The 17,531-nt window shown below is 41.6% G+C and overlaps 1 protein-coding gene across 1 annotated transcript; it reads right to left on the bottom strand.

The window, feature by feature from the left end:
* Positions 1-7,151: 7,151 nt before the first annotated feature.
* On the bottom strand, positions 7,152-13,702 carry LOC139374389 (zinc finger protein 664-like). Its single transcript, XM_071115435.1, has 4 exons — positions 13,488-13,702; positions 11,457-11,577; positions 10,986-11,099; positions 7,152-10,630 (listed from the first exon to the last, which is right to left on the bottom strand). Exons 1-4 carry the CDS (start codon positions 13,524-13,526, stop codon positions 9,861-9,863), a joined length of 1,044 nt encoding a protein of 347 aa, XP_070971536.1. The 5' UTR covers positions 13,527-13,702; the 3' UTR covers positions 7,152-9,860.
* Positions 13,703-17,531: the final 3,829 nt, after the last annotated feature.

Raw genomic sequence — 17,531 nt, 5'->3', positions numbered from 1 at the left:
TTAAACAACAGAGATATGTTAAACAACAGAGATATGTTAAACAACAGAGATATGTAAAACAACAGAGATATGTTAAACAACAGAGATATGTAAAACAACAGAGATATGTTAAACAACAGAGATACGTTAAACAACAGAGATATGTAAAACAACAGAGATATGTTAAACAACAGAGATATGTTAAACAACAGAGATATGTAAAACAACAGAGATATGTGAAACAACAGAGATATGTTAAACAACAGAGATATGTTAAACAACAGAGATATGTGAAACAACAGAGATATGTGAAACAACAGAGATATGTTAAACAACAGAGATATGTGAAACAACAGAGATATGTGAAACAACAGAGATATGTTAAACAACAGAGATATGTTAAACAACAGAGATATGTAAAACAACAGAGATATGTGAAACAACAGAGATATGTTAAACAACAGAGATATGTTAAACAACAGAGATATGTGAAACAACAGAGATATGTTAAACAACAGAGATATGTTAAACAACAGAGATATGTTAAACAACAGAGATATGTTAAACAACAGAGATATGTTAAACAACAGAGATATGTGGTTGTGAAACAACAGAGATATGTTAAACAACAGAGATATGTGGTTGTGAAACAACAGAGATATGTTAAACAACAGAGATATGTTAAACAACAGAGATATGTGGTTGTGAAACAACAGAGATATGTTAAACAACAGAGATATGTGGTTGTGAAACAACAGAGATATGTTAAACAACAGAGATATGTTAAACAACAGAGATATGTTAAACAACAGAGATATGTTAAACAACAGAGATATGTGGTTCTGAAACAACAGAGATATGTTAAACAACAGAGATATGTTAAACAACAGAGATATGTGGTTGTGAAACAACAGAGATATGTTAAACAACAGAGATATGTGGTTGTGAAACAACAGAGATATGTGGTTGTGAAACAACAGTGATATGTGGTTGTGAAACAACAGAGATATGTTAAACAACAGAGATATGTGGTTGTGAAACAACAGAGATATGTTAAACAACAGAGATATGTGGTTGTGAAACAACAGAGATATGTTAAACAACAGAGATATGTGGTTGTGAAACAACAGAGATATGTGGTTGTAAAACAACAGAGATATGTTAAACAACAGAGATATGTGGTTGTGAAACAACAGAGATATGTTAAACAACAGAGATATGTGGTTGTGAAACAACAGAGATATGTGGTTGTGAAACAACAGAGATACGTTAAACAACAGAGATATGTGGTTGTGAAACAACAGAGATATGTGGTTGTGAAACAACAGAGATATGTTAAACAACAGAGATATGTGGTTGTGAAACAACAGAGATATGTTAAACAACAGAGATATGTGGTTGTGAAACAACAGAGATACAGTGGCTAGCGAATGTATTCACTCCCCTTGGCATTTTACCTATTTTATTGCAATACAACCTGGAATTAAAATAGATTATTTTCGGGATTTGTATCATTTGATTTACACAAATTTGATGATGCAAAATATGTTTTATTGTGAAACAAACAAGAAATAAGACCAAAAAAATTAAAACTTGAGCGTGCCTAACTATTCACCACCCCAAAGTCAATACTTTGTAGGGCCACCTTTTGCAGCAATTATATCTGTAAGTATCTTGGGGTATGTCTCTATAAGCTTGACACATCTAGTCACTGGGATTTTTGCCCATTCTTCAAGGCAAAACTTCTCCAGCTCCTTCAAGTTGGATGGGTTCCACAGGTGTACAGCCATCTTTAAGTCATACCACAGATTCTCAATTGGAATGAGGTCTGGGCTTTGACTCGGCCATTCCAAGACATTTAAATGTTTCCCCTTAAACCACTCAAGTGTGGCTTTAGCAGTATGCTTAGGGTCATTGTCCTGCTGGAAGGTGAACCTCCGTCCCAGTCTCAAATCTCTGGAAGACTGAAACAGGTTTCCCTCAACAATTTCCCTGTATTTAGCTCCATCCAGCATTCCTTCAATTCTGACCAGTTTCCCAGTCCCTGCTGATGAAAAACATCCCCACAGCATGATGCTGCCACCACCATGCTTCACTGTGGGGATGGGGTTCTCGGGGTGATGAGAGGTGTTGGGTTTGCGCTAGACATAGTGTTTTCCTTGATGGCCAAAAAGCCCAATTTTTTTCTCATCTGACCAGAGTACCTTCTTCCATATGTTTGGGGAGTCTCCCAGATGCCTTTTGGCGAACACCAAACGTGTTTTCTTGTTTTTTTCTTTAAGCAATGGCTTTTTTTCTGTCCACTCTTCCGTAAAACCCAGCTCTGTGGAGTGTACGGCTTAAAGTGGTCCTATGGACAGGTACTCCAATCTCCGCTGTGGAGCTTTACAGCTCCTTCAGGGTTATTTTTGGTTTCTTTGTTGCCTCTCTGATTAATGCCCTCCTTGCCTGGTCCGTGAGTTTTGGTGGGTGGCCCTCTCTTGGCAGGTTTGTTGTGGTGACATATTCTTTCACTTTTTAATAATGGATTTAATGGTGCTCCGTGGGATGTTCAAAGTTTCTGATATTTTGTTATAACTCAACCCTGATCTGTACTTCTCCACAACTTTGTCCCTGACCTGTCTGAAGAGCTCCTTGGTCTTCATGGTGCTGCTTTCTTGGTTGTGTTGCAAACTCTGGGGCCTTTCAGAACAGGTGTATATATACTGAGATTATGTGACACTTAGATTGCACACAGGTGGACTTTATTTAACTAGTTATGTGACTTCTGAAGGTAATTGGTTGCACCAGATCTTATTTATGGGCTTCATAGCAAAGGGGGTGAATACATATGCACACACCACTTTTCAGTTTTTTTTAAACAAGTAATTTTTTAAATGTCACCTTACAAATTTGAATTATTGTGTGCATTACATGAAATCCAAATACAAATCAATTTAAATTACAGGTTGTAATGCAACAAAATAGGAAAAACGCCAAGGGGGATGAATACTTTTGCAAGGCTCTGTATGTGATACGTTAATGTGAAACAACATTGATATGTGGTTTTGAAACAACAGTGCTATGTGTTACATGGTTGTGAAATAACAGTTTGTTTACATCCATGTTAGTGAGCATTTTTCCTTTGCCAAGATAATCCATCCACCTGTCAGGTGTGGAAGCTGATTAACTTCCTATGGCTGCAGGGGCAGTATTGAGTAGCTTGGATGAAAGGTGCCCAGAGGTGCCCAGAGTCAACGGCCTGCTCCTCAGTCCCAGTTGCTAATATATGCATATTATCATTCGTATTGGACAGAAAACACTCTGAAGTTTCTTAAACTGTTTGAATGATGTCTGTGAGTATAACAGAACTCATATGGCAGGTAAAAACCTGAGAAGAAGTCCAAACAGGAAGTGGGAAATCTGAGGTTTGTAGTTTTTCAACCCAGCCCCTATTGAATACACAGTGGGATATTGGTTATGTTGCACTTCCTAAGGCTTCCACTAGATGTCAACAGTCTTTAGAAACTTGTTTGAGGATTCTACTGTGAAGTGGGACCGAATGAGACCGGAATGAGTCAGAGATCTGTCAGAAACCGTCTCAGGGAAGCTCCTCTGCGTGCTCGTCTTCCTCACCATGGTCTTGACCTGACTGTAGTTCTGCATTGTAACTGACTTCAGTGAGAAAATGCTCACATTTGATGGCCATTGGCCTCGCTGGAGAAGTGTCCTCTTTATGGATGAATCCACGGTTCAACAGCACCGGGCAGATGGCAGACAGAGTGTGTGGTGTTGTGTGGGTGAGCGGTTTGCTGATAACATTGTGAACAGAGTGCCCCATGGTGAGGATATTGGAATGTGGCAGGCATAAACTACAGACAACAAACTCAATTGCATTTTATCAATGGAAATTGTCATGCAGAGTTACCGTGACGAGATCCTGAGACCCATTGTCGTGCCATTGCCATCACCTCATGTTTCCGCATCATATTGCACAGCCCCATGTCGCAAGAATCTGTACACAATTCCTGGAAGCTGAACATGTCCCAGTTCTTCCCATGACCTGCATACTCACCAGACATGTCACCCATTGAGCATGTTTGGGATGCTCTGGATCAGCGGTTCCCAAAGTGTTTAATCCCGTACCCCTTCAAATATTCACCCTCCAGCTGAGTACCCCCTCTAGCACCAGGGTCAGAGCACTCTCAAACAACTACCTCTTAATAAATACTGTATTTATTTATTTAGCTCCTTTTCACGCCAGTCTTTCTACTTTGCACATTCATCTACTGTCAAATCTACCATTCCAGTGTTTTAATTGCTATATTGTATTTACTTTGCCACCATGGCCTATTTATTGCCTTTACCTCCCTTATCTCACCTCATTTGCTCACATTGTATATAGACTTATTTTTCTACTGTATTATTGACTGTATGTTTGTTTTACTCCATGTGTAACTCTGTTGTTTGTGTCGAACTGCTTTGCTTTATCTTGGCCAGGTCGCAGTTGTAAATGAGAACTTGTTTTCAACTGGCCTACCTGGTTTAATAAAGGTGAAATAAATAAATAAAAACTCTCAAATGTTGTTTTTTTGTCATCATTGTAAGCCTGCCACACACACATATGATACATTTATTAAACATAAGAATGAGTGTGCGTTTTTGGGAAGTTTACAAAGGCTTGTGGGAAGTTTACAAAGAGCTCTTTTAGGACCAGAGCACAAATAATAATATAATAATATTCAATCATTTTGCTCTTTATTTAACCATCTTACATATAAAACCTTATTTGTACATTGAAAAATTGTGAATAACTCACCACAGGTTAATGAGAAGGCTGTGCTTGAAAGGATGCACATAACTCTGCAATGTTGGGTTGTTTTGGAGAGTCTCAGTCTTAAATCATTGTCCACTCACAGTCTGTGCCTGTATTTAGTTTTCATGCTAGTGAGGGCTGAGAATCAACTCTCACATAGGTACATGGTTGCAAAGGGCATCAGTGTCTTAACAGCGCGATTTGTCAAGGCAGGATACTCTGAGGGCAGCTAAATCCAGAAATCTGTCAGTGGCTTCTGATTAAATTCAATTTTAACAGAACCGCTTGTTGCAATTTCTGTGAGTCTCTCTTGTTCAGATATCGGTAAGTGGACTGGAGGCAGGGCATGAAAGAGATAACGAATCCAGTTGTTTGTGTCATCCATTTCGGGAAAGTACCTGTGTAATTGCGCACCAAACTCACTCAGGTGCTTCGCTATATCACATTTGACATTGTCCGTAAGCTTGAGTTCATTTACACATAAAAAATCATACAATGATGGAAAGACCTGTGTTGTCCTTGTTAATGCAGACAGAGAAGAGCTCCAACTTCTTAATCATAGCCTTAATTTTGTCCCTCACATTGAATATAGTTGCAGAGAGTCCCTGTAATTCTAGATTCAGATCATTCAGGCGAGAAAAAACATCACCCAGGCAGGCCAGTCGTGTGAGAAACTGAGAAACATGCAAGTGATCAGAAAATGATGGTCAGTAAAGAGAACTTTAAGCTCGTTTCTCAATTTTAAAAAACATGTCAATACTTTGCCCCTTGATAACCAGCACTCCTCTATGTTGTAAAAGCGTTACATGGTCGCAGCTCATATCATTGCATAATGAAGAAAATACATGAGAGTTCAGGGGCCTTGCTTTAACAAAGTTAACCATTTTCACTGTAGTGTCCAAAACGTCTTTCAAGCTGTCAGGCGTTCCCTTGGCAACAAGTCTCTCAGTGGATGCTGCAGTGTACCCAAGAGCCTCTCGATGGATGCTGCAGTGTACCCAAGAGTCTCTCGGTGGATGCTGCAGTGTACCCAAGAGCCTCTCGGTGGATGCTGCAGTGTACCCAAGAGCCTCTCGGTGGATGCTGCAGTCTACCCAAGAGCCTCTCGATGGATGCTGCAGTCTACCCAAGAGTCTCTCGGTGGATGCTGCAGTGTACCCAAGAGCCTCTCGGTGGATGCTGCAGTGTACCCAAGAGCCTCTCGGTGGATGCTGTAGTCTACCCAAGAGCCTCTCGGTGGATGCTGCAGTGTACCCAAGAGCCTCTCGGTGGATGCTGTAGTCTACCCAAGAGCCTCTCGGTGGATGCTGCAGTGTACCCAAGAGCCTCTCGGTGGATGCTGCAGTGTACCCAAGAGCCTCTCGGTGGATGCTGCAGTCTACCCAAGAGTCTCTAGGTGGATGCTGCAGTGTACCCAAGAGCCTCTCGGTGGATGCTGCAGTGGACCCAAGAGCCTCTCGGTGGATGCTGCAGTCTACCCAAGAGCCTCTCGGTGGATGCTGCAGTCTACCCAAGAGCCTCTCGGTGGATGCTGCAGTGTACCCAAGAGCCTCTCGGTGACTGCTGCAGTGCACCCAAGTGGCGTCGGGAGCAACTGCTTGCACGCGTGTTACCACTCCACTATGTCTCCCTGTCATGGCTTTTGCTCCATCAGTACAGATACCAACATGAGCAGCAGCTACGTTTGGCTCCATACGGACCGTTAGTGGATTTCCCACGAGAGAGTAACGGTTAATGTGATTGGATGTTAATTACTTGACTAGGCTTCCTGTATTTGACATTGTGTTGTTATTTCACTGAACACTAGATTATTTTTGGCAGTGAAATGAGGCTACTCAGGTGTGAAGAAAAACCTCAACCAAATGTAGAGCCCCGTTGGAAAATATAAATGGACTGTTTGAAAATGTGAATTACATTTTTATTTGGCGTACCCCAGTTTGGGAAGCTCTGGATCAACGTGTACGACAGCGTGTTCCAGTTCCCGTCAATATCCAACAACTCCACACAGCCATTGAAGAGGAGTGGGACCATATTCCACAGGCCACAATCAACAGCCTGATCAACTCTATGTGAAGGAGATGTGTCACACTGCACAAGGCAAAGTATGGTCACACCAGATACTGACTGGTTTTCTGATCCATGCCCCTACTTTTTTTTAAACGTATCTGTTGACCAACAGATGCATACAACAACAGACGTGAATTTCCTACGATACTTTGTACAATTGAATAATTTCCTCATCATTAAAATAAAATCAGGCTTTACTTACATACAGTTGAAGTCAGGAGTTTACATACACCTTTGACAAATACATTTAAACTCAGTTTTTCACAATTCCTGACATTTAATACTAGTAAAAATTCCATTTTAGGTCAGTTAGGATTACCACTTTATTTGAAGAATGTGGAATGTCAGAATAATAGTAGAGAGAATGATTTATTTCAGCTTTGATTTATTTCATCACATTCCCAGTGGGTCAGAAGTTTACATACACTCAATTAGTATTTGGTAGGATTACCTTTAAATTGTTTAACTTTTGTCAAACGTTTCAGGTAGCCTTCCACAAGCTTCCCACAATAAGTTGGGTGAATTTTGTCCCATTCCTCCTGACAGAGCTGGCGTAACTGAGTCAGGTTTGTAGGCCTCCTTGCTCGCACACACTTTTTCAGTTCTGCCCACACATTTTCTATAGGATTGAGGTCAGGGCTTTGTGATGGCCACTCCAATACCTTGACTTTGTTGTCCTTAAGCCATTTTGCCACAACTTTGGAAGTATGCTTGGGGTCATTGTCCATTTGGAAGACCCATTAGCAACCAAGCTTTAACTTCCTGACTGATGTCTTGAGATGTTGCTTCAATATATCCACATAATTTTCCTAACTCATGATGCCATCTATTTTGTGAAGTGCACCAGTCCCTCCTGCAGCAAAGCATCCCCACAACATGAAGCTGCCACCCCCGTGCTTCACGATTGGAATGGTGTTCTTCAGCTTGCAAGCATCCCCCTTTTTCCTCTAAATAATATGATGGTCATTATGGCCAAACAGTTCTATTTTTGTTTCATCAGACCAGAGGACATTTCTCCAAAAAGTACAATATTTTTCCCCAAATGCAGCTGCAAACCGTAGTCTGGCATTTTTTGTGGCGGTTTTGGAGCAGTGGCTTCTTGCTGAGCGGCCTTTCAGGGTTATAGGACTCGTTTTTACTGTGGATATAGATACTTTTGTACCTGTTTCCTCCAGCATCTTCACAAGGTCCATTACTGTTGTTCTGGTATTGATTTGCACTTTTCACACCAAAGTACGTTCATCTCTAGGAGACAGAACGCGTCTCCTTCCTTCTCCTTAGTCCCCTTTCTGCATCTACAACCAGGTTTTCATTCAACCTTTTTATTCCTTTCCCATCCTTGGCCTTAGCCTATCAGACACTATTCCCAGCTCTGTGGTGGACATTGAAAGGAATATGTTCTCTATAATAGACACAGAAGCAGACAAGGGGGGGGGGGGGGGGGGGTGTAGGGATGCACATCAACCCTCTCACAGGAGACCTGAGCTCGAGTTGGAGGAGAAATCTGCTGTGTAGAAATCTGAACACACGCAAGAAACACAGGTAGGGAGGGTATCTAAAAATCAGTTCACACACACACACACACACACACACACACACACACACACAACCAATGGAACAAATAAAACAGAAATGGACAGAAACATATTGTTGGCTTAAAAGTTCCAAGAAATATTATATTTTGGTTTTGTCATTATGTGGTAATTGTGTGTAGATTGATGAGGGTAAAAAACAACAACAATTTAATCAATTTTAGAATAAGGCTGTAACGTAACAAAATGTGGGAAAAAAAGTAAATTGGTCTGAATACTTTCCGAATGCCCTGTATATAATTTTTGTTTGTTTGTCTGTCTGTATAGTGTCCAAGCAACTTACTGCTCTGAAACCCAGGTTACGTCCCAAATCACACTCTATTCCCGATATAGTGCACTACTGTTAGAAATAGGAGAAGGACTTGAGAGAAATTGCAAGCTAATACAGGTAACAAAAAAAGCAGCTAAAAACGAAGCCGTTCGCCAGGAAACATATTTCCATGACCTTTATTACCAGGAAGTTGTTTTTACGACATTGTGCAAGTAACCTATTGGTTAGGACGGTGTTTCCCAACCCTGGTCTCCAACACTACACATTTTTGTTCTAGCCCTACACCTCAATCAGCTCATTGAGGCAAGGTAGCCTAGTGGTTAGAGTGTTGGACTAGTAACCGAAAGGGTTGCTGGATCGAATCCCCCGAGCTGACAAGGTACAAAATCTGTCGTTCTTCCCCTGAACAAGGCAGTTAAACCCACTGGTTCTTAGGCCGTCATTGAAAATAAGAATTTGTTCTTAAAACTGACTTGCCTTGTTAAATAAAGGTTAAAGTAAAAAAATTAAATTTGAGGACTTGATGATTAGTTGACAAGTTGAATCAGGTGTGCTTGTCCAATAAGAATGTGTCCTGTTGGAGGAATGCTGCCACTCCAAGGCTGTGGCTCATTGGACACGCCCATCCCCTCTAACATTGGACACGCCCATCCCCTCTAACATTGGACACGCCCATCCCCTCTAACATTGGACACGCCCATCCCCTCTAACATTGGACACGCCCATCCCCTCTAACATTGGACACGCCCATCCCCTCTAACATTGGACACGCCCATCCCCTCTAACATTGGACACGCCCATCCCCTCTAACATTGGACACGCCCATCCCCTCTAACCCTGCCTCCATGTCAAGAGTACCAAAACTCGGAAGAGAGAAAAGATGACATTGCAAAAATTGTCATTGCAAGGACAAAAGCCAAGAGCGTAAACAAGTTATTTGACCAAATCAACTTTAAAGATTGGATGCAAACATCAACCGAATGCTTTGAAAATCATTTTCAATGTGTTTGAATTCTACATTTTTTTTTCTCCATACAATTCACTTTTTTGTTTACATAATTGTTGTTGTTTTTTACATTTCAGTTTCACCATGCATTACCTCACAATAATTTTTTTCATTTCCGTTCTTTTTCTTTTTGGGTCAATTATTTTGAACTCAAATTGGCTCCAAGGCTTCTCCCCTGTGTGCACTCTGATGTAGCGTTAGATTGCTTGATGTGGTGAAGCATTTCCCGCAGTCAGAGCAGCAGTAAGGCTTCTCTCCAGAATGTTTCCGCAGGTGTCTTTCAAGATATGATGGGAATGGGAAACTCTTCCCACAGTCAGAGCAGGAGTAAGGCTTCTCCCCTGTGTGAGTTCTCCGATGAGAGGTTAGATGACTTGATGTTGTGAAGCATTTCCCACAGTCGGAGCAGGAGTACGGTTTCTCTCCAGAATGTTTCCGCAGGTGTATTTCAAGATAAGATGGGAATGGGAAACTCTTCTCACAGTGAGGACAGTGGTGAGGCTTCTCTCCAGTGTGCGTTCGATGGTGCACGTTCAAGCCACTCAGTTGGGAGAAACTCATCCCACAGTCAGAACAGGAATAAGGCTTCTCTCCAGAATGTTTACGCACGTGTCTTTCAAGATATGATGGGAATGGGAAACTCTCCTCACAGTGAGGACAGCGGTGAGGCTTCTCTCCAGTGTGCGTTCGATGGTGCACGTTCAAGCCACTCAGTTGGGAGAAACTCATCCCACAGTCAGAACAGGAATAAGGCTTCTCTCCAGAATGTTTACGCACGTGTCTTTCAAGATATGAAAGGAAAGGGAAACTCTTCTCACAGTGGGGACAGCGGTGAGGCTTCTTCACTTTGGTCACTTTCCGACGTTGCTTGACTGAAGCTGGAAATGTCTCAACTTGGTCAGAGGAGTTAGGGGTCTCTCCTGTGTAAAATAACAGCAGAACAACAGATGAACAGGTGTAACACAATCATTGCTAATAAAAGACGTGCACAATTAAGCAGTACTGAAAATGGATATAGACAACTCTGCTTTAAATGGGAGGTTTCTCTGCTTGAAGTGTATGGAGATCCATGGTGGGGCTACCTTTTTATTTGATTCTACCTAGGTTTATTTTACCTTAATTTAATTAGGCTATGTATTCTATTTACAATGAGTTCTACTACCACTGGTGACCACCTTTAATCTGAGATGAATCAACTCATAATTAAAAATGTTTTTTTTTTTTAAATGAATACTCTGACAGGCCTAAAAATTCTACATAAAACCTGATTTTTACCAGGATCAACAGATTCACCAAAGTCTTCCTTCTCCTCTCTGTTAACGATGACATTCAGCCCCAGTGTTTGACTGCTGTCGGCCATCTTTTCTGACTGCGCCTCTGGACTCTCTCCTGTGTGAACGAGAACAGACGAACATGTCAAAGGCTTGCAATACACATACCATCAAAACTATAGCGTTGAAAGTAGTCAACTTGCAGGGGATAAATGTATTTATTTATTACTAAAACCACTACTAAAAGTCACAAAGTGGCACGCAAACAACTAAATAACCCAAGTATGTCTTTTAATCTGCTGTGCTCAAGCCACAACAGCAAATGAAAAATAGGATAGTGTCTTTAAAAAAAATAATAACGTAATCAATCTGTCTGGCTAAAAAGGTAAGTAATGAAAACCAGCAGACACCGTTGCCCTCGGACGAGAAAACCTGCTCTTCCTTACCTGGGTAATCGTCACATTCCCTTCCTTACCTGGGTAATCGTCACATTCCCAAATCTTCACTTCCTCCTCTTTATCTTTCGTGATGACATTGAGCAGGAGTGTTTGACTGCTGTCTTTCACTGACGCCATCTCTCCTGTGATGCACAAAACCTGTAAAATAAAATTTAAAAGTCTGTATGAAATGTAGGACTGTTAAATCATTTGATGGCTTGCTAGCTAGTCGTCCCCCCCCCCCCCCCCCCCCCCCCCCCGCCAATCCCCCCTTCCTCCAAACATGTGTAAAAATTGTACCTTCCTGTATTACACTGATGCTAAAATGTTTATTCTCTTCTACTGAGCCGTTTACTTCATGGTCGTACTCTTATCTTATTATTATTTCTTTGTTGTTACATTGTCCAGAAGGAACCTACAAGTAAGCAAGCACGTCTTGGATGGTGTTTACCATGTGCATCCTATACATACGACCAATACATTTTTTTTTAAACTAATCCGCAATCACACATCCCTTGCTTAAAAAAAATAAGATAAAAACATCCCGTATTTTCCGATGTATTCAATTATTGCCACGGAAAGTCAGTTCCCTATCCCGGGCCTTTGGCTGGCTAAGCTACTAAATAAAGTCTAAAGTTGTAAGGTACATGTAGCTGGCTAACATTAGCTATATGGGGTTTGGGTTTTTAATCTAGCCCTGTAATGGACTGAAGGAGCCTAACTGGACTCTTTAAGCGGAATGCTTCCCAGGCGAAACAATTGGCACATATATTACTACAACATTTGGTGATGTTTTTGTTCGTTTTGGCCTTCGGCTGTTCGTGCTGACACACATTTGTTGTTGTTGTTGTTGTTGAGGCAAGGCAAAGGTCAGTAGCTGAAGGATACACCCCTTTGTCAGTGATTGGTCAACAGTACTACTCCTAGTAGGAGTGGGAAAATTAAGTGTTGGTTGTTATTCAAGGCGAGAGGACTAGTTTCCATGCAATTTTTTTTCACTTGAGAAATACTGCACCAAACATGTTAGGTAGATGTAAAATTGCGCCACTAATACCTCTTCGGCAAAACCGTCAAAATTAATGACAGATTCCATGATTTATCAATGATTAAATCCGACTATTTTGAGGAAGTGTTCCTGGCTATGCTGTTGCTACGGTGGCTCAACAGGGACAAACCGTAATATTGCCGCTTTTTTTCCCTCCAAGTTTTTCAAGCGAAGGTCATTAGTGAGTATGCGAGCAGAAGGTCGCTTCTCTTAGCCGAGTTCTGCTAGGAGCAAACTGAACCTGTATGCGAACACCTTCACAGTCCAATGACCTTACATGCTCTCCTTAGAGGCGAAACGGCACTGGCTGCCAAGTACTCCATCTAAACTTGAATAAATTCCTAATTGCGGTCCGATTTTAGAAACACAAGTCCCTCTACTTTCATATCACGTCAAATAATTTCACAAATGCAAAATATACACTTACTGTATCTGTTTTAAAACAGTGGCAGCAGACAGTATTTTTTTTTTTTTTTTAAAGTCTACATGAGTTTATTATGGATAAGAGCAGGAATATTTTTATTTGTCAAAAAGGCAGTAAACCCATCAGTCACCATGACACCAGAATTAGACCATTGAGGTTTATTGGAAAGGTGCATCAAGCTCATCACCGTGCACTTTCACCACCCTGTGAAATTCATCATAATATATTTAATTTGTAGTTTAATAAAACTACACGGTCTGCTGATCCATAGTGGCAGAACCACACGGCATCACGTGTGAATCACAAATTCACTTCGATATGATAGTTTCCCCACAAGCTATTTCTCACATAATTACATTTTACTGACACAAAAAATATCCCACCATGTCAAACGAACAAATGTATCTATTGCCACAGCTGTAGAGTTTGTGATTTTTCTTTTTATACAGTACGACTTCACAATAAATAAATAAAAAACAGTGGATGGAAATGTGGTTTACTGAGAAGATACTATCGTCAATAGGTTGCTAAAGGTAGCTAGGCCATGCCTGGCCATCTGCCTTACAACAGACCCCTTCGACTAATGGGGGGGATTCTTACCTGAAGCCTTGTTTTGGTAGTTAAAGCGAAATCATACATTTATTTTTTTTGTGGAGTTATTTGTTCATTGTTTGACGAGTAGTGTTATTTATGCCTTGACATCGCCTTCCCCCACCAAAAAAATAAAGATCCCCAAGACAAACGCAATGTCAATTTCCGCATTTTCTCCTTCGACAGACTAGGCCTGTTGTCAAGCTACACAGATGTAGACTCACGCCACCTGTTGTACGGGAGTGGGAATCACAGGCGTGATATAATCATTATGCAATGTTGGATTCTGCTCATTGGCAAACCGAACAACAACACACACACCAGAAGAGGTTATACAAATGGAACGGGGTCAAACGTGGTTTCAATATGTTTGATGTGTTTTACGATACCGTTCCATTTATCCCATTCCAGCCAATACAGAGGACGTCCTGCTATAGCTCCTCCCACCAGCCTCCACTAACACACACACACACACACACACACACACAAAATAGTCATAGTTTAGCCTTTCTGGCCACCAAGTTCTCTAAATGAACAAAGATTATTAGCCTGTCCATCAAAGATGTTTCGAAACCATAAGAGGTATGTGCACTACGTCATCATTGGGGTGGCAGGGTAGCCTAGTGGTTAGAGAGTTGGACTAGTAGGTTGCAAGTTCAAACCCCCAAGCTGACAAGGTACAAATCTGTCGTTCAAGGGGGGGAAAAAAAAGGAAAAAATGAGCACATCGTTTTGGGGATTTTAGAATATTCGCTTGAAAATCTGTCTCCAATTGGATGGAAACCTAGCTACAGTTCTGCGAATATTGTTAAACCGACCCAATCCTGCTAGATGTTGATTTAAGAGATGAACTCATCTCCTAGATTGTTCTACCATTGTACCACAGATAATTCACTGCGTGTATAATTGTGAACCATCCAGTTGGCCTATTTGGTAGTGAGAGGAAGCCCGGTGGCCATCAGTGGGAAAAGATTGAACGAGATGCATTTTGACCAATATTCAGTTCAATTTCTCATCAATTAAATATTTGATCTCCATACAATTTTCTGTTTCCAAAACTAAAATCTGTAACAGAGTGTGTTATGGGTGTAAGATGGCACAGTGATGCCATCTGTTGGTAAATGTTCATTACTTCAACTCTTGTGTTTTACCGGGGTACTTGAGATACCCGGATGTGTTGTGATGTACTGAACAAGACCGGTTACTCGCACCTCTGTCTTGGTCATTTAACATTCAAACAATTATGACGCTCAAGCGTTCCAAATGACGCAACAATACAGCTCCAGACCAGAGAAAGTTAATGCCGAAGTTATTATTCAGTTCAACACTAAAACTGAGGTTTGACACGTGTGATTTGAGGTGAGTCAAATATTTACAAAAGTTTACAATACATTAACCATCCGCTTCGTTATTTCTGTTGCTATCAATCACTCCATCTGTATCTACTCTTCTGTCTGTCTGTCGGACTATCTGAATTGTCTGTGTACTGTCTAGCCAGCATATGCCAGAAAGGTTCTTTCACAAAGTCTCATAGAAGGAGTGCTGATCAATAATCAGTTTGGTCTTTTAAATTAAACTGAATACGTTTTGATGGACAGGAGGCGACCTGATCCTAGATCAGCACTCCTACCCTGAAACACTTTGTGAACACAATCCAGGTGTACTGTGATTATGAAGTTGTGATGAGGTATTATTATATTAGTTGTGCTGATGCATGATGGGTTGTAGGCTAGAGCTTGAGGACTCAACTCTGAAGACTGTTTCTGAATTCACTGACCTGGTGAGTAAATGTTGTGTACAATGGCACCATCTAGTGACAGAAACATAGAAACACACATTGTTGCTGAACGAAGGCATCTCTTTATTTTCCAGAAATAAAACTTGTAGACCTTTCCTGCAGTCTCTGAGGAGATGGACACCTCTTCTTCTTCTGGACGATCTCCGTCTCCTACTGGGACTGTCTTCTTACCCCCTCCTATCATGTGGAACAGTCTGTAAGTCATTCATCACATAACCTAGCTCTGGTCCAGGGCATTATGTGCGGCTTTCTGAAGGAAGGCTCAGTGTCTGCAAGCTGTACGTAATGCCCTGGACCAGAGTGATACATTACCCACCTCTGGCCATCATGGACAGTCAACTCATCACATTCACGTACTGTAAGTCACAGTTGTGTGATTTGTGTTATTAAAGACAGTTAAATTGAGCAGAAGTTTAATTATTAGTTTAATATTGTAGTAAATTGTCTGAGTTCACTTCCTAAATAATGTGTTGACATTCCTTTGCTCCCAGCTACAAGCAGGCAGAGATGGAGGTTCACTTCCCGAGAGAAGAGAAGAAGACCTGTACAGAGAAGGAAGCCCACATGCTTGAGTTGAGGGAGAAGGATCGAACGATCCGAAACCAGAAGAAGGAGATGGACAGACTTCAAGTGTGCCTCTGGGAGGAGGAAAAGAAGAAGAGGAATGGTGGAACGGAGAAGGACAAGATCATTGAACAATTACAGTCTGAGTCAGACAGTCTCCGAGCCCTTTTAAAAGATGAAAGGAGGAGAAGAAGAGTAGAAAGGGGTATAATGACAGAGTGGAAGGCTGAGATCCTGAGACTGAGGGAGGCAGAGAGCCAGAGGGAGGCAGAGAGCCAGAGAGAGGCAGAGTGCCAGAGGGAGGCAGAGTGCCAGAGGGAGGCAGAGTGCCAGAGAGATGCAGAGAGAGAGAGAGAAGCAGAGAGACAGAGAGAAGCAGAGAGCCAGAGAGATGCAGAGAGACAGAGAGAAGCAGAGAGACAGAGAGAAGCAGAGAGACAGAGAGAAGCAGAGAGACAGAGAGAAGCAGAGACACAGAGAGCAGCAGAGAGACAGAGGGAAGCAGAGATAGCCACAGAAGCAATGGAGCACCAGAGAAAAATGCAGGAGATCCACAGACTCAAAAAACTGTTGGATCTACTGATGGTGGACCTACAACTGGCCCACGTAAGACATGTCATTGTTAATATTAAAAGGCAGTGTATCCGCGACCGGGAGGTCCGTGGGGCGATGCACAATTGGCCTAGCGTCGCCCGGGTTAGGGAGGGCTTGGTCGGTAGGGGTGTCCTTGTCTCATCGCGCACCAGCGTCTCCTGTGGCGGGCTGGGCGCAGTGTACGCTAGCCAAGGTGGCCGGGTGCACGGTGTTTCCTCCGGCGCATTGGTGCGGCTGGCTTCCGGGTTGGATGTGCGCTGTGTTAAAGAAGCAGCGGCTTGGTTGGTTGTGTATCGGAGGACGCATGACTTTCAACCTTTGTCTCTCCCGAGCCCGTACGGGAGTTGTAGCGATGAGACAAGATAGTAGCTACTACAACAATTGGATACTACGAAATTGGGGAGAAAAAGGGGTAAAATAAATTTTTTAACAAATTTTAAAATTTTTAAAAAAGGCAGTGTATATTTACCCAGCTGAAAATGAATAGTGGCAGACAGCGGTACGCTAACCCAATGTTAACTTTTATTCCTTTCCTTAACCCTTACCTTAACCTCACTGAAACTATACCTAACCTTTACCTTAACCCAACCCTAGGTCCTGAACCTAACCTTCATTTATCTCAACCCCTATGCCTTTCTTCTGCCGGTTGAATATCCACTTCCTTATTAACGTCATTACTGTTGTTGTTGTTGTTGACTGTATCTGTGAAGGTTGTAAATAGCTGCATTAGTGAAGCATCATTTGTAGGAGTAATTTCTACAAGCATAAACATCAGAGGCAACATTGTTGTAACATCACACAAATTGTAATCGGAATTTCTCAAACCCCTAACTGAATGGGCAAGAAGGTTGTGTGTTTGTATTTGAACACATTTTGGACATAATTGATTCCATAAAATGTCTCGTAATTTTTTCAAACAATGATAATACATTAATTGACATTGAATTGTCCAGATGAATTGATCAAAATGACCCTGCTATTGATGTTGTCCAGTGTTTGATTCAATTACCTAGCTCTAGGTTGTATTTCTATGTATCATTCTCTGCAAATCCTTTGAAAGTATGTCTTGGTCATAGATTATCACTAATTTTACCTTT

The sequence above is a fragment of the Oncorhynchus clarkii genome, chromosome 19 (genome assembly GCF_045791955.1).
Source record: "Oncorhynchus clarkii lewisi isolate Uvic-CL-2024 chromosome 19, UVic_Ocla_1.0, whole genome shotgun sequence".
Taxonomy (NCBI): Eukaryota; Metazoa; Chordata; class Actinopteri; order Salmoniformes; family Salmonidae; genus Oncorhynchus; species Oncorhynchus clarkii.
Note: the sequence above shows the minus strand (reverse complement) of the source record. Positions and strands in the feature narration are given on the sequence as shown.